At 67.0% G+C, this 19991-nt stretch overlaps 1 protein-coding gene across 2 annotated transcripts in view; it reads left to right on the top strand.

Annotated features, from left to right (window-relative positions):
- Positions 1–17110, top strand: part of Kdm4b (lysine demethylase 4B) — a 111855-nt gene extending 94745 nt beyond the window's left edge. For both annotated transcript variants that reach the window (XM_076851117.2, XM_076851108.2), the window contains 12 exons: positions 1501–1898; positions 2091–2211; positions 4245–4423; positions 5513–5735; positions 7007–7083; positions 7258–7313; positions 7561–7669; positions 10963–11148; positions 11226–11390; positions 11695–11814; positions 14760–14852; positions 15415–17110. In XM_076851117.2, coding sequence (XP_076707232.2) covers positions 1501–1898; positions 2091–2211; positions 4245–4423; positions 5513–5735; positions 7007–7083; positions 7258–7313; positions 7561–7669; positions 10963–11148; positions 11226–11390; positions 11695–11814; positions 14760–14852; positions 15415–15594 — 1907 coding nt within the window. In that variant the 3' untranslated portion in view covers positions 15595–17110. The remainder of the gene's footprint in view (positions 1–1500; positions 1899–2090; positions 2212–4244; positions 4424–5512; positions 5736–7006; positions 7084–7257; positions 7314–7560; positions 7670–10962; positions 11149–11225; positions 11391–11694; positions 11815–14759; positions 14853–15414) is intronic.
- The last annotated feature ends 2881 nt before the right edge of the window (positions 17111–19991 follow it).

Below are 19991 nucleotides of genomic sequence, written 5' to 3'. Positions count from 1 at the left end.
ACCAAAAAGGCTGAGACCCATGGAGGGGGCCTCCTGGCCATGTCCTTCCTCCTCCCAGAAAGGTCGACGGGGCCTCTGCCCGTCCACCCGTAGAGGCCTCTCTGTCCTGGGGAGGGGCCCTCTGGATCCTTCAGCCCCTTGGGCAGGTGTGGTGCTGGCCAGGGTCCCGTGTGTCCCTGCTGCCTGGTCCCTCCTGGAGGCCAGAGGCACTAAGCCAAAGCCCCGCTGGGGTGTGCGGTGGCCTGAGAGGGGCTCTGCTCCTTCCCCGACTTCCTGCTTTGGGTGCTGAGTCCCTGAGGGCCAGGTGCTCCAGCCACATTCTGGAATCCCCTGTGTCCTAAGGCCATGCCCTGCCCTGCAAACCCCTCAGGCCAAGTCCTGTGCTGCCCCAGAGGCGGGTAAAGCAGGATGGCCAGCGGGGCTTCAGGGCTGTTCCTGTGCCCTGCCGCGGAGGCTGGTGTGGGGGCAGGTGGGACCTTGTGTCCCCATTCTCCACGTGGGGTCGGCGAGCCCCAGGTGGCAGCATGGAGGGTTGTAGGCTGGTCTCCTGGAGGGCAGGGTCTGGGCTGCCCACACCACACCCTAAGCCAGAGCCTGGGGCGTCACCTGCGAGAGCACCCTGTGGTCACAGTGGTGAATGTCCAGTCCAGGGGCCCAGAGCAGTGCAAATATGGCCTCTCTCAGTTTAGGAGGTCAGGCCGACCCAGGGCAGCAGGCTGGCGGCCCCGGGAAGAGTCCACAGCCTCCTCCTCCAGCTCCTGAGACCCCGGGAGTATCCTTGTCCCCCTCCTTCAGCTCCAGGGCCAACAGCGCCGCGTCCTGAGGCCCTCTGACTCTGGCCCTGCTGCCTCCTCCCAGGAGGACCCTGTGTGACCTCGGCTCAGGGCCCTTCACTTCGTCCCATATACAGAGTCCCTTTTGTCACAGTGACATGTGTAGGGGTTTTGAGGATCAGGGTGTGGCCACCTTTGAGGATCTCAACTCTGCTGCCCACACCCCCGTCTCACTGCCGGCTTGTCCTGGCACCAGTTAAGATGCCACTAAAGACCACCTCCCCTGACCCCTCCCACCCCCTGCAGCAGGCTCCCCAGTGCCCGGGGGCTTCCAGGCAGGGCTGTCCCAGACCCCTGGCCACCTGTCGCTCTGCCCTGCTCCAGCATTACTTAGTCCCCAGGCAGCAGCCCAGGCCGCAGGGGTGCATCTTGCCCCCGACCCCCACCCGTGCTGGGCCCTCATCCAGAAGCACTTGGAGGTCGCCAGCCTGGTCCTCCAGGACCTCAGGGTCGGAGCTGCTTTGAGGCCAGTTTCTGATGAGGAGCTAAGACCTGCTTTCCAATCCCAGCAGTGACCCCTGCTGACTTGGCTCCGCCCACTGGGGCCAGAGGGGACCTTCATCCCAGCAGCCCTGCTCTGGCCAGGGTGTTCCTGGAGAGCCCCAGGCAGAGCAGGCGGGGCCCTGGGCTGGTGGCCGGTGGTGCCAGCGCTCTCCTCTCCCCACAGAGGACGGGCGGGGCAAGCTGCGGCCAGGCAAGGCCAAGAGCGACCGGAAGAAGAAGAGCCAGGGCCCCCTCTCGCCCCAGCTGCCGACACCCCCCGCAGCCCCGCTCCCCGCCGAGGACACCCTGCGGCTGCCGCCCTCGCTGGAGCCCCCGGTGTTGCTCCCAGACTCTGCAGCCTCGGAGGAGGGCACGCCGCCCGCGCCCCTCAACGTGCTGCTCCCCGAGGCGCCCAGCGAAGAGCAGGAGGCCCGGCCGCGGCCCATCATCCCCATGCTCTACGTGGTGCCCCGGGCCAGCACGGCTGGGCTTGACAAGGACCTCGGGCCCGGCCAGCAGGCTGCCCCCATGGAGCTGACGGGCCCTGAGGAGGACACCAGGGTCCACGCCGGGGCGGTGCAGGTAGGTGTCGGGACGTGGTCCTCGCTGGGCCTGCTCATGCTGCTCGGCACCTGAGGCTCTTCCATGGGCACGTGGCAGGTGGCAGGCAGGGATCTAGAAGAGTCACGCCCAGCGTCCCTTGCTGGCGCCCAGCTGCAGCCTGCTCCGGAGCCAGGGAGCCATGCCTCATGGGGATGGTGTGTTCTGCTTCAGGTACCAGCTTCCTTTCCCAAATTAAAGATGGAGATCAAGAAGAGCCGGCGCCACCCCCTGGGCAGACCACCCACCCGATCCCCGCTGTCTGTGGTCAAGCAGGAGGCCTCAAGTGACGAGGGTGAGCCGGGGCCCCACCCAGGTGGCCCTTGCCCTGGGCTGGAGCCCCCCAGTGCAACCAGGGCCCCAGGCCATCTGCACCCTGGAGCTGCATTCCTCCCTGGTCACCCCCTCACTGGCAGGTCACCTGGGAAGCAGCGCCCCTACCTGGCCTTCTCTGCCCACACCATCACCCGCTGTGACCAGGCTGTCTGGCACCTGGCCTCCCCGGCACACTGCCACCCGCGGGCCCCAGGGGAGCCCACAGCCCCAGTGCTCCACCTGTGGCTCCTACACTGTCCCAGGCCCGCACACAGGTCCCTGCTTCCCACCCTGGGTGCCTGGCCTTGCTGGACCCAGGGAGAAGCATCCATGGCTAGTGCAGGGCAGGCCCAGACCTGGGCTCCAACCCTGCTGCCCCCCGCCCCTCAGTGTCGTCACTTGTGCAAGGGGACTCCTGGTCCCTGAGGGGTCCCATCAGGAAGATGAGGGGGTGCTGCCTGTGAATCACATGGCCTGGTGCCAGGCGCTCAGTGGCTGTGCCAGGTGGCAGGCTGTGGTGACTGCTGTGGCCTTGCTGCCTCCGGCCCTGGTGGTACCCCCAGCTGTGCTGATGCTGCTTTTCCAGCAGCTCCTGCCCCAGGCCCGGGCTGTGTCCACCAGCTCTCACGCCCTGAGCACTCGGCCCTGCCCGGCCCCCAGCAGCCTCCCACCCCAGCCTCCCGTAGCCTCGGAATCTGTTGAGATGCTGCGCATGGCGCAGTGTGGGAGGCGGGCAGTGCCTTGGCCCTCCTTGCAGATGAGGTTCTGGATGTAGTCGCGGAACGCCTGGGCAGCGGGAGCTCTCAGCTGTGGCCAGTGGGCGTCCCCTCCTCATCTCCCTGCTTCGATGCTGTCCATCCATAGAAACAGCCGGGGTAGAGGTCTGTCCTCGAGTGACAGAGGGGAGCCAGCAGAGGGAGACCTCCTGGCCAGCCGTCATCGGGCCGCCACAGGCTGCCGCAGCCCGCCACCACCCAGGGACTGAGCCAGTGTCCTGCCTCCCCTCAGGCTTTGGCTAAGATGCATGTGGAGTCAAAATCGCGAGTGGACTTCTCTCACCTGGGTCTGATCTGAAGCTCAGGAGGGGCTAGATCCTGAGGGATTGGTGACAGGAGCCTGCCACTTCCTCTCACCCTGGCTCCTTAGGCCCCTTGGGGCCTTCCCTGCCCCATGCTGGCGGGACCACTGCCTGGGGCCAGGAGAGCAGTCTCAGCCTGAGGCCCTTTGCCCTGCCCCAGGGGTGCTGTGTCAGGGGCCTGGGATGGTGTCCCCCTGGGAAAGCTCGTTCTGGCACACAGCCAACCAAGCCAGAACTCCAGGAGGCCCACTGGGCTGCGGCTGGGACTCGAAGGAGCACCCTGCTTCTTAGGGACAGCACTCCATGACCACGGGAGAATCAGGAAAGACTGGGCAACCAGATGGTCACGGGACCACTTGCTCCAGCTGAGGACAGGCAGCAGGCTGCAGGGCAAGGGGACTGCAGCCTCTTGAGCAGGCATGGCCCCTGGAGTCTGAGATGCCCGTGACCTGCCTTCACCTGAGTCACAGTCCCAGCCTGCCTGTCTGCGGACATGAGCCTGCTGGCCACGTGGCCTGAGTGCAGAGAAATGGGTGGGGGCTGGAGCGGCGGCAGGAGGCCCAGCCAATCCCAGGCACCGTCTCCCACCAGACAGGCCTGGGAGGGCCTAGGTGGCAGTGCAGGGAAGGGCACCGAGTCTTGGTGGGGCCTTGGCTGGGTGAGGTCACCATTCTTGAGGACCCTGGGCCTTGAGCACTGGGGAAACTCTGAGGAACAAGTCAAATGTGTCCCCACCTTGTTACGGGACATAGGCCAGGAAGTGCCAGATCAGTGGTGGTGAGTGATGGGCCTGGGACCCCTGCCGGGGCAGCTGGGCCTGCAGAAGTGTCCCGTCACATGGGGCGGGCCACCCTCCCTGAGGTGGTGTGAGAGCAGGTGGGTCCCTGGTCAGCGCTGGGCACTCAGTGCTGCCCTACTCGCCTGCTGTGTGCTAGAGTCCCTGCCTTTCTCCGGGGAGGAGGACATGAGTGACCCCGAGGCCTTGAGGTCCCTGCTGTCCCTGCAGTGGAAGAACAAGGCAGCCAGCTTCCAGGCTGAGCGCAAGTTCAATGCCGCAGCCGCCCTGACTGAGCCCTACTGCGCCATCTGCACCCTCTTCTACCCCTACAGCCAGGTGAGCCGCGTGCCGGGGCCCAGGGCCAGCCTCTCCCCTACCACTGCCATGGCTGGCCTAGGAGGATCCCAAGTCCATGGCAGTTCATCCCAAGAGCCAGTGGGATCAGCTGGCCGCAGGCCTCCCTGTCTCCCCAGAGAGGGCACTAGCCCCTTCCCCCACCAAGGGGCAGCGGGTGGAAGGGGCACGGAGGTGTGCAGGGACCAGCAGGCAGGCGTTGGCAGGGGCTGAGGGTGGTATGTGTGGCAGCCAGAGCCCAGAGGAGGGCTGGAGCCTGTCTGGCAGGGTGCCACCACCTTGAGGAGCCCTGGCCCAGGGCCGCTTCCCCGGTGCACCTGCCCCATGCCTTAGGCCCACTCCTCCCAGCCCCTGCCAAGGGTCTCGCCGAGTCGCAGGCTGGCCTCAGACTTGGGGGCCTTCTGCCTCGGCCTCCTGAGCAGCTGGGACGGCAGGTGTGCACCGTGCCTGCCTCGCCTGCTGATCCCCTTTGCTCTGCCCGCTCTGGGTCTGCACACCCCCGACACGGGATGGTGCTCCCCTCTCCCAGGCCTTGCCACGCTGCCCTGGGAGGGTCTGAGCCTAGGGCTGTGCTTAGGCATGGGGCCTGGAGGGGCAGCAGGCCAGGGGGCACGTGTCCCTCCAAGGTGGCCTGTCTGTGACCAGGTCCTGCCCCCTGAGCTGCTGACACCTGCACTCTGGCTGTTGAGACATACAAGTTGTCATTTCTAGAAGTCTCCAAACATGTTCTCTCCCCATGCTGTCTGTGGCCAGAGGCTGCTGGGAGTCAAAGTGCTAGGAATCCCCTTGCTGAGCTGAGCAGCGGGAGCAATCTAGTCATGTTCCCCTCTGCAGGCCACCACCCTGGGGCTGCTCTGGCCAGCGTGGTGTTGAGCAGGCCAGACAGGCTGCAGCCGTGTTTGGGACCCTCCAGGACCCTCAGCAGGGCCTGGTGAGAGGTGGGGTGAGTGGTGGCGTGACCACGCCTGCCCTGTGACAGCAGGTCAGCCTGGGAACTGGGGTGCAGGACTCGGGTGCCGGTGTCCTGAGCAAGGTCTCTGCTCCCCCACTGAAGGCCACCCCTTCCTGTAGTCCCTGCAGATGGAGAAGGAGGCCCCGCCAGCCTCTGTTGGGGAGGCCCCCTCCGCCTCACCACCTTCCAAAAGCGGCCAGAAGACTCGGCCTCTGATCCCAGAGATGTGCTTCACCTGCAGTGGGGGGAACACTGAGCCGCTGCCCGCTAGCTCCTGCGTGGACGACGAGGGGACCAGCCCGCTGATCGCCTGTGCCAAGTGCTGCCTGCAGGTCCATGCCAGTGAGTGCCCCGCCAGGTGGCAGCGGGTAGGGGGTCTGTGGCAGGGCAGGTCTCCCCTGCTGCAGGTCCTGCGGTTTCCAGCTTGCCCGCCCTTCCCATCTTGGGCCAGGGGTGCTGGGGGCCCGCTGTCTGGTGTGGGGTAGGGCCGCCCGTACGCTGGCCAGCTGCTGGCTAAGGGGGAGTGACCAGCAGACCTGGGACCAGAAGGGCCCCGTCTCACCAGGCCAGACAGGGAGGGGTGACCCCATGGCCCACAGTGCCCAGGAGGCGAGGTATGGCCCAGGTGTCTGCTGGCCTGGCCTGGGTCTCACGTCTGCGAGAGAGACGAGCCAGGGGCCCCTGTTCCTTCCAGTCTCTCCCTGCTGGGTGGCCTTGGGGGCAGTGTCCTTGCACTTCATCTGGCCACAGGGCTGCTGGCCAGTTCCTGTGAGTCCTCCGCAATGAGGTGCCATCAGGCACGGTGGCCCCTGTGGGGAGGTGATTCCCACATAGCCGGCTGACCTGTCTGCACTGGCCACCTGCCCTGCTCAGAGGCGTGCCCAGGCACAGCAGTAAGATGGGTACGTCCCTTCCTCGGGGGCAGGGGCAGTGGTGGCTCTGAGATGGCAGAGCTTTGAGCACCTCCAGTTCCTGTGCTTGCTGGGAGGTCTGCTGTGACCCGTCCAGCGTCCGTGGTGTCTCCTGCTGAGCTGCGAGCTCTGTGGGGGGCTGGCTCCCGGGGAGCCTGCTGCAGGGTTTCAGGCCTGATGTGGCCAAGCCTGCCACAGCCAGATGGTGGTCGCCACCAGCAGAGAGCCCCCTCCCCATCGCTACACAGAGCCCCGAGGCAGGCAGTGCCTACCCTGGCTCTGGGCCTGACTCAGCCCCCCCACCCCCCTGCCATCCTCTCCCCTTTCCAAACCCAGGGCCACATTGCAAAGTGGGTCGTGTCCGCCTCCCACTGTGCTGGCATAAGTCCCGCCTGAGGCCGGGCCGCGCCGTTGCGTGTGGATCTTGACTCTGGTGTGGGGGGGCTGCTTCCTGCAGAGTGGAGGGGACCCTCCTTGTGCCTCCAGGTTCTGAGGTTGGCCAGGACAGGAGGGCAGCCAGGGCGGGGCCGCACGTCACATCACCAGCTCTGCAGCCGCCCACTCCTGTGCAGTGGCCTGGGCTGGGGCTGAGGGGGTCAGAGCGATTGCCTGAGGCCACCCCTGGCTCTGAGACCCTGGCCCCACGTGCAGCCCTGGTGACAGGTCATCTCCCTGGTCTCAGCCGCCTCTGCTGTCTTCCAGGTTGCTATGGCGTCCGCCCTGAGCTGGCCAAGGACGGCTGGACGTGCTCCCGGTGCACAGCGCATGCCTGGACTGCGGTAACTCTGCGCCCCGCCCTCTCCAGGGGTTGGCCTTGGGGCCTGCGGCCGTGTCTCCTCCCTCTGTGCTGAGCGTGGAACCCGACAACCTCCTGCCTGTCCCTTTGGTGGCCTCTGGGTGGATACGGACAGGGTGGGAGGTGGCCTCACCCTGGCCTCGCTGTCTGCCCACAGGAGTGCTGCCTGTGTAACCTCCGGGGGGGAGCCCTGCAGACCACCACCGACAGCAGGTGGGTGCCCCCAGCCTCCTGTCCCCAGCACCGAGCGCCAGCCGTCACCTCCCAGCTCCCTGTGCTAGATAGGGTGAACAGTGCCCCTTCGAGGTCCCTTATTCCCAACCAAGCTGACAGCCACTTCTCCCCGGCCCCGCCCTCCCCTCCCACTCACTGTTGGCCCCTGCCCAGTCTGACCCAGTCACCTCTGTGACAGTCCCCGATCATCAGGTGCGAGCCGGTGACCCCTGACCCTATCTCCCAGGTGGATCCACGTCATCTGTGCCATCGCCGTCCCTGAGGTGCGGTTCTTGAATGTGGCCGAGCGCCAGCCTGTCGACGTTGGGGGCATTCCCGAGCAGCGGTGGAAGCTGGTAGGTGCCCCGCCCAGGCCTGCCCACCAGCCCTCAGGGCCACCTGGGTCCACGGACACTGCCCAGTGCAAGAGCCAGCAGGCTAGGGCCTGGTGACAGGCCCAGCCCCCGCCCCCACGAGGCCCGCTCAGGCCCCTGTGCAGACAGCCCCAGCCCCCCAGCCCTGCTGGCCTTGCTGCTCCTGTGCTTTCTGTACTGTCACCACCGCCGTGACGTTCGCGGGCCTCCCCACCTGCCCCCAGTGCTCCCCTGCTCTGGGGTCGCCCAGGTTAGGGCCCTCGCCACAGAGGAGCCAGGCGGCCTGTGTCCTGGGACGGGCTGCTGCCCTCAGGTCGGGTGTCGCTGAGGTGGGTCTGAGCCTGGTGGTCATTTCCTCTCGTGGCCAAGCGTCCTGCATGGGGACGGACCGGCTTCCGTCCTTGCTGTTGTTGCTGGCGCCCAGGGTCCCCATCTGGCAGTTGGCTGCGTGATGCTGAGACGCCTTTCTAGGGTTGCCTTCGGTGGCTGCGGGACGTCCACACAGTCTGGACCCCGTCCCCAGGAGCGTGTCCCCCTCAGTGCTGGCGGCTGCTCTGCAGGCTGGGCCTCAGCTCTGCTTGGCGCCTCCCTGGTGGGGAGGGGTCCTGTCCTCCCCGGTCCCCTTGCTCTGCAGGTGTCTGTTGGAGAAATGGCTGTCGGGGCCTCTGCTCTCCTCGGGCTGGCCGTGTTCTCTTGCCCATGCTGACACCAGTCACCTCCGGGGAAGCAGGGAGGAGCAGGCGGTGGGCAGGGGTCAGAGCTGGGCAGATTGCTGGGCCTCCCTGGGCCTGTGCCCTTCCTGCAGCAGGGACAGCGCATAGCAGGGCCATCCCCTGCTGCTCCCGCCACCAGCTGTTTCGGGGCACCCTCCCTGCAGCCCCTGGAGCCCTGTTCAGCCTCAGGGTCCTGCGCCTGGCTCACGTGGCAACAGTGGCTTGGGCATCCCTGCCTCTGTGTGCAGATAAGGAATCTGGGCCTGGAGAGGGTGACTACCCACCGCCAGTCTCTGCCCTGAGGGGCGTCTGGCACCCCCGCCCTGTTCCTCCCTGCTTCCCCACCGCCTGCTCCTGTGCCTTGACCTGGGAGCGCCTGAGGAGCAGCCTCGGCACTGCCCGCACTTGGGCTGCCGCAGCCTCACACCACAGGGGCGGAGGGCACACGCAGCTCCCCTGGCCTGTGCACAGCTGTCCAGGGGCTACCCCTCTGCCAGGGACATGGACGGCGACCTGGCTGTTGGTTGTGCCTGGGACAGTTCTAGATGTTGACGCCCCAGGCTGCTGAGTGGTATGGCAGGCAGTGGGCCTGCTAGAGAGTCCTGGGGGCACAGGACTGACCCTTACCACAGATCCTGGGCTCCCTGAGCAGCTGGCATCAGGAGCCCACAGGCCCCGGGCCCAGGACCACATGCCCAGAGCCCCACGGGTGCAGGGCCACCTGGGCAGGCTGAGTAGATGACAGCAGGGGCATGCTTAGAAGTCTGTGGCTGCCAGCCCTGCTGGGCACCAATGGGCGATGGGGAGGCCTGTGGCTGCAGGTGGCTCCTCTTCAGCGGCGCTGAGTTGGGCACAGACGCGGGTAAAAGCTTCATTATTCAGGTGGAGCGGTGGTGCGGGCGCGGTGCAGTGATGAACCCTCCCGCGCAGGCCCTTTATGGATCGTCTGACATTCCCAGCAGGCAGCCTCTCCATCGCGAGCACTTGTAACGATGAATTAAAAACCCTCTCCACGGGGCTGCGTGTGCTGCTTCGGGGCCTCACAGGGAAGGCCGTGAGCGCCTGCTGCCCAGCACCCCCTGCAGGCCTCCGGCGGCCACACCGCAGAGCCCGTACCGTGGTCCTCTACCCGCTCCTGCTGCCCACTCTGGGCGTCCGTCCAGGGCCTGGGTTATCGAAGCGTGAGCTCATCTGCCTCGCCAGGCCGGGATGGACCCGGAAGCTTCCTGGAGGAACCAGAGGCTCGAGGACGAGTTGGCTCTGGGGCCGCTGGTGTGGGGCAAGTGGGGAGCCAGCTCCCCCGCTCTCCACGGCCAGCTTTGCCCAGCCGTGTCAGGCCAGGCTTCTGGTGGGAGGGAAGGGCCGGCTGCACATTTGCCAAAGCAGGGTGTCACAGCTAGATGCCCCAGGACCTTGGGGGCAGCCTGGGCAGTTATGGATCTCCGCAGACATCAGGTGGGTCCTCTGGGTGGAGGCTGTGCCCTGCTCCGGCTCTGCCTTGGCTCCTCCAGGAGGCCCCGCACCACAGGGTTAGGGCCAGCGTGTGCAGGGTTAGGGCCAGGCCTGTGCTGGGCTGGCCCTACTGGCAGGGCGGCAGGTATCGGCAGCTTCATAATGAGAGCTCATCGCCTTGATCCGCAGTCGATGGGCACTGCTGCGGGCCCTTTGCCTCGGGGCTCATCTGGCCTTTGGACGTGGTTACAGAGCGATAAAGGCCTGCTTATTAAACGCTCAGGGCGACAGCGTGGGGTGGCCCGGCCTGGGTGAGGCAGCAACCCAGGGCTTGGCCTCTGATGCTTCTTCAGGGCAGGGACAGGCCAGATGCCTGCAGTAGTGACCCTACAAGGTCCTTTATCACAAAGGAGGCTGCCCTGCAGGCTTCTGTTAGGGACTGAGGCTCCGTTCTCTTTTCTAGACTTGGTGCCGGGGACTCTGCCCTGAGCCGGACCCCGCCCTGGTTCACTTACTTAAAGTGACGATCCACTGGGTTAAGTGTAGTATCTTTAGATTGCGCAACCATCACTACTAGGTCCAGAGCATTCCATCGTCCCTAAGGGAAGCCCTGTCACCCCATCCCCTCCCATAGCCCAGGCAACCTCAAATCCCCCTCCTGTCCTGGACTCTCCATGGGTGGCCTGTGTGGTGCCTTCCTCGCTTCCTGCATGTTCCCCAGGGTCCCTGGGCTCACCCGTGACGCGACTCCTCTTGGCTGAGGAGCACTGCGGTGGGCTCCTGCCTATGGGCAGTGCCTTCTGCACAGGCCTGGTGGAGGGGGGCGGCCACACTCCTGTGCTTCCTGCAGCTCACAGGGCTGCAGGCCAAGGCGGGGTGCCTGGAGGGCTCTGACTGGGCAGCTGAAGAAGCCCCCCCAACAGGGCAGGGCCTCCCCAGGATGTCACCACCAAACCTGGGTGAGGGTGACTGTGCGGCGGGAGGGTTCCATCTTCTAACCTGGGCCTCAGGGTCATTCCTAGGTAATGTCCTGGGGCCTGGCAGAGGGGGCTCCCCCCTGGGAAGCAGGAGATCCCAGCTAGAGCCTCATTTTCTACCCGTGACCCCCAGAAATGTGTGTACTGCCGGAAGAGGATGAAGAAGGTGTCGGGGGCCTGCATCCAGTGCTCCTACGAGCATTGCTCCACGTCCTTCCACGTGACCTGTGCCCACGCCGCCGGGGTCCTCATGGAGCCGGACGACTGGCCCTACGTGGTGTCCATCACCTGCCTCAAGCACAAGTCTGGGGGACACGCTGTAAGGGCCCTGCCTGTCCTGCCCCTGCCCGCCGCCCTTCGTCCCCTCCCCACTGACAGCCGCCCCCGCCCTCCCAGGTCCAGCTCCTGAGGGCCGTGTCCTTAGGCCAGGTGGTCATCACCAAGAACCGCAACGGGCTCTACTACCGCTGCCGCGTCATCGGCAGCACCACGCAGACCTTCTACGAAGTGAACTTCGATGACGGCTCCTACAGCGACAACCTGTACCCCGACAGCATCACTGTGAGCCCGGGGGCCGGGAGGGTGAAGGCTGGGGGGGGTGGAGACCCCCAGTCAGGGAGCCCCTCCAGCCCTCAGCCTCGCAGGGAAAGCTCTGTTTCCACCCAAACTGCAGAAAGCACTTGCCCACATGAGCCCGGGGGAGGCCGCACTCCAGCTGGGCACCCACCTGGGGTCCCTCTGTCCCTGCAGTCACCCCCACCCCACACCCCGCCCCTTTTGGGCCAAGGGACAGAGGAACCTGAAGCCACACACAGAGCCAGGTGCACAGAGGGGCCGCCTCACCAGACTTGCGCTCTCTCTGCAGAGTAGAGACTGCTTGCGGCTGGGGCCCCCTCCCGAGGGCGAGTTGGTGGAGCTCCGGTGGACGGACGGCAACCTCTACAAGGCCAAGTTCATCTCCTCCATTACCAGTCACATCTACCAGGTGCGCAGGACTCCTGTGGCCCTGCAAAGCTTCAGGCCCCTCCCCAGGAGCGTGCCAGGCTCGCTGGTGCCCCGCTCCAGCCGCCTGACGGAAGCGCAGGGCTGGTTGGTCCTGTTTTTCTTTTAAGTTGCCGATGCGCGCTAGGCTCCACCACGGAGCCCCGCCCCCAGCCCCACTGTCTGATGGTTGCTCTGCGCTGGGCGCCTGGGGCCTGTGGAAGGCAGAGCCCCCCCAGCACCTGCAGCTCCCCTCTGCCCTTGGCCTGCCTCCCCGGGGCTGGGGGCTCCGGATGATGACTGAAGGAAACTCTTTAAAACTCTGGTTTTAGGACGAGCCCCTGTTCTGCAGCACAGCTGTCCCCTGCCAGGGCGCTGCGTCAGCGCTGCCCTGGGGGTCACGCGGCTCACGCAGCCACAGGCAGGGCTTCCTGACCCCGGCTTGTCTCAGCCAGACTCTGCTGGCCTTTGAGTTTGGACCTCTAGGAGGGTGGTTAAAAAGAGAGTGGCAGCCTGTCATCACAGCCAGTAGGGCAACTTAGTGAGACCCTGTCACAAAGTAAAAATTAGAAATCTGGGGGTGCAGCTTGTGGTGCCGTCCCTGGGTCCCTCCCCAGTACAAAAAATAGAAAAGAGGAGGAAGAAAGTGCAGCCCCACAGATGGCCCCGAGATGTCACTGCATTTGGAGCTAGAACTAGAGTCCCAGTGTGCCAAGGGCCTGGGACCGTGGCTCACCCTGGCCCCGGCCCTGTTCAGGTCTGGCCCCGCCAGGCACCACACTCAGCCTCACTGGGTTTTCCTTTCTGGCCTCTCACAGGGACATGGCCACACCCCGTGCCTGGGGCTCAAAGCAGGTGCTTTCCAGCCACAGGGGCACAGTGGCCCCTCCTGGGCCTGCACCAGCCACCAGAGGCCTGGGAGAGTCCCAGCCCAGATCTGCAAAGCCGCTTTGGGTCTGCCAGCTGCCCGCTGGGCATCCCGATTGGCTTGAGTAGATCCAGGGCCAGTGGGGTTGGGTCAACCTGAGCCCGTCCAGTACCAATGCAGGCAGAGGAATCTCGACAGTGCCCCCAGCCCCCTACCTGGTGTCTCTTTCTGGCTGCGGGAAGTCAAGCCAGGCCACGCCTGTGGGTGCTGGAGAGGGGAGTCCAGCCCACGCCTGTGGGTGCTGGAGAGGGGAGTCCAGCCCACGCCTGTGGGTGCTGGAGAGGGGAGTCCAGCTTGGGGCTGGGCCTCGCATCCTGCCTGGAGTGGGGCTGACAGGGTCAGGACCAGCCCTGGGCCTCCTCACCGGGAGCAGGCAGTGTCCTGCACAGGGCCTGGGGCATGCCACTCACACTTCCCACAGCACTGGGCACTGTGCTGGGGTGGACGTTCCATGCAGAGCCTGTCCAGCAAGGAGTGGGGGGTGCCCAGGGTTCCCAGAGCCGCCCTCACCTCACCTCCAGGTGCCGTGCGCTCCAGCTCTTGGCGACGTGGGCTGAGCTTGGGGTCTGGGCCCCAGCCGCTTCTTTTGGGAGTGTCTGCAGACTGCCACAGGCTGCTGGTCCCCACACAGGGAGGGGACCTCTGGACTCGCGCCTTTCTGGGTGGCTCGCAGGGGAGTACCTGACTCAAGCGCACTGCTCCCCGTGTGAGTGGGACGCGAGCCCCGCAGGGCTCCCTGGGGAAGAGCAGGCTGGCGCAGCTCAGGGGGCACCGGCCTGGTCTGCAGGGCAGCTGGGCTGGCGCCACAGGAGACGGTGAGGAGCGCACAGCAGGCAGGGCTCCCCGTCTTGGCCATCCGTCACTGTCCTCAACACTGCCGCCCGAACCCCAGCCCTTGGAGAGTGGGCTCGGTTCGGGGTCCTGCAGACCTCCGGGGGGTCTCCTACAGCCCAGCCAGTGCTGCGTCCCCCGCACTCCAGAACGAGGTGACCACCGGGTGTTTCCTGGGAGCCCCTGGAGGGGGCAGAGGCGTGTGTGTTCTGCAGGCTGTCGTCCCCTGCCCCACGGGGCGGCTCTGCCACCCCTGACCTGGAAGCCCCAGCGTCTCCCCACCCAGAGCCCAGCCCTTGTGCCCGGAGCCGCCCGTGGGCTGCGATTGGCTCGCCAAGGTCAGGGCGGGCTCTGCGGCCTCTGCGGCTTCTGCGGCCCCCTCCCCAGTCCCACCTGCGGAGCGAAGGGCAGGGAGGGCATCTTGGTCCCTCTTTACACCCGAGCCGGAAGAGGCTCTGGGACTCCACACAGACCTGAGGCCCCTGCTGCCCTCCCAGGACCTGGGCAAGACCTGCGCCCCAGGCACCCGTGGCCAGGCTCAGGCAGCTCTGCCTCCCGGCAGGAGAGACCCTGGCACCAGCCTGGCAGCCGCCTGTGCCCCAGTTCCCGAGTGACAGGCTCCCGAGTGACAGGCACTGAGAGGTGTGAGGGCTCTGCAGCCAGAGCCTTCTGCCCCCGGGGAGGCGGCTGCTGGGCTTGGCCCTGAGGGGCTCCCTCCTCGGCTGCCCTGAGGGGCGCCCTTCCCCGAGCCCCGGCACCCGCATCTGTGGTCACCATTGGGCACCCACCCCCCAAACAAGGAGCCTGGGCAGGGGTTGGGCCGCTGCCCTGAGCCAAGGAAGAAGCCCCCCAGCCCCGCATGCCTCCTGGCCCCAGAAACCAGTCTGTGTCCACCCAGCGGTCACCCTGCCCACAGCCAAGTCTGCAGGGAGCCAGTCTTTGCCATCTGTCACCCTCTGTGGAGGCCGAGGTGAGGGGGACACAGCCTGGGTCCTCCCCATGGAGCCTGCGCCAGCCCCTACTGCCCTCAGCTGCTGCTGCCCCTCCAGCAGGACCCGGAGGACAGCCCTGGGCCATTCCCTGCGGCTCCCAGCAGGCGCGGTGGGCGGGCTCTGCCTTGGCTGGCCTCCTGTGGCCTCAGGGTGGCTGGCTGCTGGGGTCAGCGCCCTGAGGCCTGTGTGCCCCCCCAGGTGGAGTTTGAGGACGGCTCCCAGCTGACCGTGAAGCGCGCGGACCTCTTCACCCTGGAGGAGGAGCTCCCCAAGAGGGTGCGCTCGCGGCTGGTGAGTGGCGGGCCAGGCGCAGGTGTCATCCTGGGGCAGAGGTGACCCTTGGCCTGCCTGGCTGTTCCCCAACAGGAGGGCAGCTGGGTCCGGGCTCCTGGGCACAAGCCTGTTGAGGGGAAGGGGGCGTCGCTGGCCGCCCTTACTGCCAGGGCTGGGCTGGGCAGGGGGTCGGGCTGTGAGGCCGCAGCCCGCCCGCGAGTGCCGTCCCCTGGGGCCTGGGAGCAGAGCCTGAGCGCCCGCTTGGCAGCTTCAGGAAATGCTGTCCAGCACTGCTCCTCCTGAGCAGGGCACTTGTCCTGCAGGTGACAGGGACAGCAGCTGGCGCTCACTGGCTTGCTGGGGTCTTCTCTCTTTTCTAGCACAGAGGCCCAGGGGCCCAGGGGAGGTGGGGTGTGGGGTGGCCCTCCCTCCGCACAGCTGGACAGAACTGCCCGGCAGGTGGACTGTCAGGGCCACTGGCTGGGGGTGGGGCTTCCTGCAGGTGGCCACTGGCCAAGGAGGGCGGCTCCCAGGCCTGGCCCTGCCCACGCTAACCGAGGTGCGCTCTGGCCTCCCGCAGTCACTCAGCACCGGGGCGCCGCAGGGACCTGCCTTCTCGGCCGAGGAGGTGAAGGCCGCCAAACGCCCGCGGGTGGGCGCCCCGCTCACCGCCACCGAGGACCCCGGGCGCAGCCCAGACTACCTGGCCTTCGTGGAGAGCCTGCTGCAGGCGCGGGGCCGGCCCGGGGCCCCCTTCTAGGACAGCGGCCGCCGAACCACCCTCAGCCCAGCCAGGCGGACACGGCGGGCCCGGGCGGCTGCTTGCTGTGGATTCCTGTCCTGGCCTCCCAGGCCGAGAGGCCACCTCCGCGCCACGGGCGCCCCTCCAGGGCGACAGGAGCGAGCAGGACACCCGTGCAGCCTGGACTCAGGGAGCAGGGCCAGCGGCTGGGGAGGCCGTGGCTGGCGCCGCCCACGGGACGCCTGGGGTCCGTCGCGAGCCCCGTTCTCCAAGGTGCTACGCACTGCTGCTGAGCAGCCGAGGCGACTGTACAGAGCCGCCCGCCGTCCCCGCGACTCCTGTGACAGGGGCCAGAGAGGGACGGCCGCAGGCCACGCCTCTCAGGTCTGTGGCTCAACCGACAGGACGGACGAGACAGACACGTTCTTTTTCGCAAAACGGACCGCGCTGAGAGCCAGAAGCCACCTGGGCACCATTGTTACTGTTTGTGTTGTTTTGAGATGTCACCTGTCCACTGCGCAGGAGGGAGGGCACCCGGAAGGGCAGGACGCGGTGACAGCCGGGACCCACTGGCTGGGGCTCCCTGACGGGTGGCCAGGCCTCCCACCTCTGCACCTGGAGCCGCCGGCCCAGGGCCCGTCCTTCTGCGCAGATCTCTGTGACTCACGGCCTCTCAGGAGGGTCACTGCCCAGGGAGGAGCAGTGTCGGAGCATCCCCAGGCCGGCCATCCCCAGGCCGGCGTGAGGGTCCCTTCCCGTGAGCATGGCTGGGCTGCCCACTCCTCAGCAAGCGTGGCTGCTGCAGGTTTCCCAGCGAGGCCCCTAGTGGATGTGGGGGTGCAGGGCGAGTCCAGCACTGCAGGGGACAGCCCGCCTGTCTGCCTGCCCTGTGTGTAGAGGGCCCCCGGGACCCTCCTCTCCCACTGTCCCATGTCCGCAGAGGGGACCTGTGGATCCGTGTGTCCAAGGACGAGCAGGGAGACCGTGGGGAGCCGCCGGGTGGGCTGAGGAGCTGCCCGGCCTGACCTGTGTCCGCCCTGCACCCCCGGCCTTCTCCACCCTGGCCGTCCCCTGTCCCCAGGGAGGGGCTGAGGGCTGGTCGGCTTGTATAAAGAAGAGTTTTCCAAGTGTCCTGTGTGGCCAGGCAGAGGGAGTCTGAGGGAGGTGGCCGCCAGGCCTGGGTGGCCTGGGTGGCCTGGGTGGCCTGGGCGACCTGAGGCAGCAGGGCGTGGGGTGGCCCAGGGCACCCTCTGCATGCAGCAGCCGCCCGTGTCCCCATGTCCCCGTGTCCCTGTGTCCCCGTGTGGGTCAAGATGCTATTTATATTGTATGGAGTGGGCGGGGCCAGGGCCTGGGGACAGCTCCGGCCTTCCTGGGGGACTGCGGGGACTGTGGTGGCCCCGAGCGGCAGGCGGGTCGCACAGCTCCTGCGCACGCGGGACCCAGGGCCCTGCAGAGATGACGGACGCGCTGTATTTTCGCCTAATTTCCTGCTCTAGGTTCACATGAATTAAAGGCTCACTCCAACGCCCGCCGTCCGCGTCTTCCTTTCTGGCTGGGGGTCACCTGGAGGGTGCCCGCAGGGTGGGCTCCAGTGTCCCTAACAGACTGTCCCTGCCCCGCCACAGGGAGGCTGTGTGGCTGGGGGGCCAAAGCAGCACGTCCCCTGAAAGACCAGCGGCCTCCCCCAGGACCCAGCGGCCTCCCCCAGGACCCGGAGGCCCCTTCCAGCCTGGGGCCACCGTGGTGGGTGGGTGTCTCAGGGACAGGGCTCTCAGCCTGGCCAGGCGTGGACCCCGCCACTCTCTGAGTCGGTGCCCTCTGGCACCTGTCCTCCCAGAGCAAGGCCGCCCCTGCGCTGCCCCCCACGCGCCCTGCATGTGGCGGCTGCACCCTGCGTGGTGTCACCGCTGCAGACACTGCCCGTCCCAGAGCGGGGACACTGTCCCTGGGGAGGTCGCCCTCAGGGCCACACCCTCCTGGTGTCTCCAGGGCCCAGCTGTGGCCAGGTGCTGTCCACCCGTCTGTCCATCTATCTGTCCGCTGGAGGCCGGTCCCCACCCTCAGGCCTGAGACGGTCAGCGTCCTGCCCTGGCAGCTGTCCCTGCAAGCCCAGCCCCCCCTGGGAACCCAGTCCCACAGCTGGCCACCCCTCCCCCGCTCCGGAGGCCACAGTTCTGAGACCAAGGCTCCAGGGGGCCCTCCTGCCTCGCCTTGGCCGTGGCCACGCCATCCAGCGGTCACCGCCTTGCCACCTTCTGAGCGTCCCACGTACGGACAGTGGTCACTGGGTCAGGTCCACCCAGGTAACCCAGCTTGGCCTCATCTCAGAGACCTCTGTCCAGTGACATTACCCTGCAGACGTGGACGGGGCTTTGGGGGACCACCAGTGAAGTCACTGGTAGGCCCGGTGGCCCTGTGCCCTGCCTGGTCCCCAGCTGTCCCCTCTACTGAGCATGACTCCCAGCCGGGTAAAGGTGGGCCCATGTGCAGCTGGGCCAGCCTCTCTGAGGTGGGACGCGGTGGGGGGAGGCCATCGGGAGGCCATCACCCGTGGGTGGCTCACACGTCCAAGCCACAATCCCGCCAGCGGTGGCCGAGCGGTGGCCCTGAGCGGTGTCTGGCAGAGTGCAGCCCTAGGTACCCACAGAGCCCTCGCCTAGGGGACAGGACGGACACCACATCCATGCCACCAGGCGCTCCGGACACGGGGAGGAGCCTGCAGCGGCAGAGCGCCATCAGAGTTGCAGGACTCCTGCGCTCATGCTTCATGGGCAGAGCACCGTCGTCCACCAGGACTCAAAGCTGGGCCCCACCTGGCGCCTTCACCAGGTGGACGGACAGAGGGTGGTGCAGCCGCGAGCCGGAGGCCAGTGCTCCCTGCCAGGGAGGGGCGAGACAGCGCTGGCCACCGGCTGACACAGCTGGCCGCGCGGCGCGGAGCCCTGCAGGAGCAGAGCGGGGAGGCTGCCGGGCTGGCCACAGTGGGGTCACCTCCAGGGAACCTGTCACGTGACCCTGTCACCTGCTCCCAATAGGGGGAGGAGGAAGGAGAGGTAGGGAGGGGACATAAGGGACTGAAGGCTAAGAGGACGGGGATGGCCTGCAGGAGGGTGGGGGCTGGGCGTGTCTGACTCTCACCCAAGATGGAACCCGGCGCTTGGCACTGAGGCGGCCCCAGCCCCTTCGCACGTCTATTTACAGACTGGGCCTCCCGCCTTGTGGGGGCCTCCTGGGTGGCCCAGGCTGGCCTCAACCTTGCACTCCTCCTGCCTCAGCCTCCCAAGCCACTGGGATGACAGGCGTGGCCACCGTGCCCGGCTGGATCATGGTCCCATTTCACGTGTCCCCAAAGATAATTCATTGAAATCAACCCAGAGGTGCTCGCGTCACCCTGGGAAGCCAGCAGGAAACGGGACCCTCCAAACTACCCAAGCGCAGACCCCCGGGCGGCTGTGGTCAGGCCAGGCGCTGTCCATACCTGGGGGTTGGGAGGCCAGACTCAGGGCTCTGGACAGGTCAGACTACAGCGAGGGCAGAGGACTTGGGTCAGAGCCTCTGCGGCTCGGAGGCCCTCACGGGTCGGCCAACCACGCGCTCCAGGTGGACTCCGAGTCCAGCAGGTGAGGCTGGGCGTGGCCAGGCAGGGTCTCTGCCAGAGGAAGGAGCCCAAAGTCCCCGCGGTTCAGAGGGAGACAGGTGTGTCTGGGCTCCGGGTCCCGCTGGGCCAGCCATGGGCATGTGGGCCCTGTGGGTCACCTGGGCTGCCAAGCTGTCACAGGTAGTCACAACTGTCCCCAAGGCTGGAGGTGCAGGGTGCGTCCTCAGGAGGGTGTGTGGGAAGTAGGACACCTGTGGTCACTGGGCGCTGTCCCTGGAGAGGCCTGGGGGACCCCAGCCCACCCTCTGCCTCCCTCCTTCCGGACGCCCCTCTTGCTCCCGCTGGACAGCTGTGGGTGGGCCCCCCCGTCGGCCAGCCCAGCCGCGTCTCAGGTGCCTGTCACAGTGGTGGACACAGCCTGGGCACAGCAGGGTCCATCTGTGCTTCTGGAGAGTCCACAGCGGGGGCTCCCGGGGGCGGGTCAGGGCTGGCAGGGCGCCTCCTGCCCCCGCCGCGCCCCACATCCTCGCAGGCCGAGTCCCCGGTACAGGCTCTGGACAGTCAGACCACAGCGAGGAGAGAGGACTTGGGTCCAGGCCTGGGGAGCGCTGGCCCCGGCTGTGGCTGCCCTGGCAGCGCGGGAGCTTGGGCGGCCCTGGGGAGGCCGGGGATGGGGAGGCCAAGCTCAGCCTCAGGCTGCGTCCTCTCAGCGGAGGCAGCGGGAAGGAGCAGCTGCCCGTAGCCAGGCCACGAGGCTGTGACCCACAAGGCAAAGCAGCAAGAGGGCCTGGGGACGGGCAGGACCTCACACAGG

Source organism: Callospermophilus lateralis, chromosome 1, assembly GCF_048772815.1.
Source record: "Callospermophilus lateralis isolate mCalLat2 chromosome 1, mCalLat2.hap1, whole genome shotgun sequence".
In the NCBI taxonomy this organism is placed as follows: domain Eukaryota; kingdom Metazoa; phylum Chordata; class Mammalia; order Rodentia; family Sciuridae; genus Callospermophilus; species Callospermophilus lateralis.
This window is presented reverse-complemented; position numbering and strand designations above follow the sequence as displayed.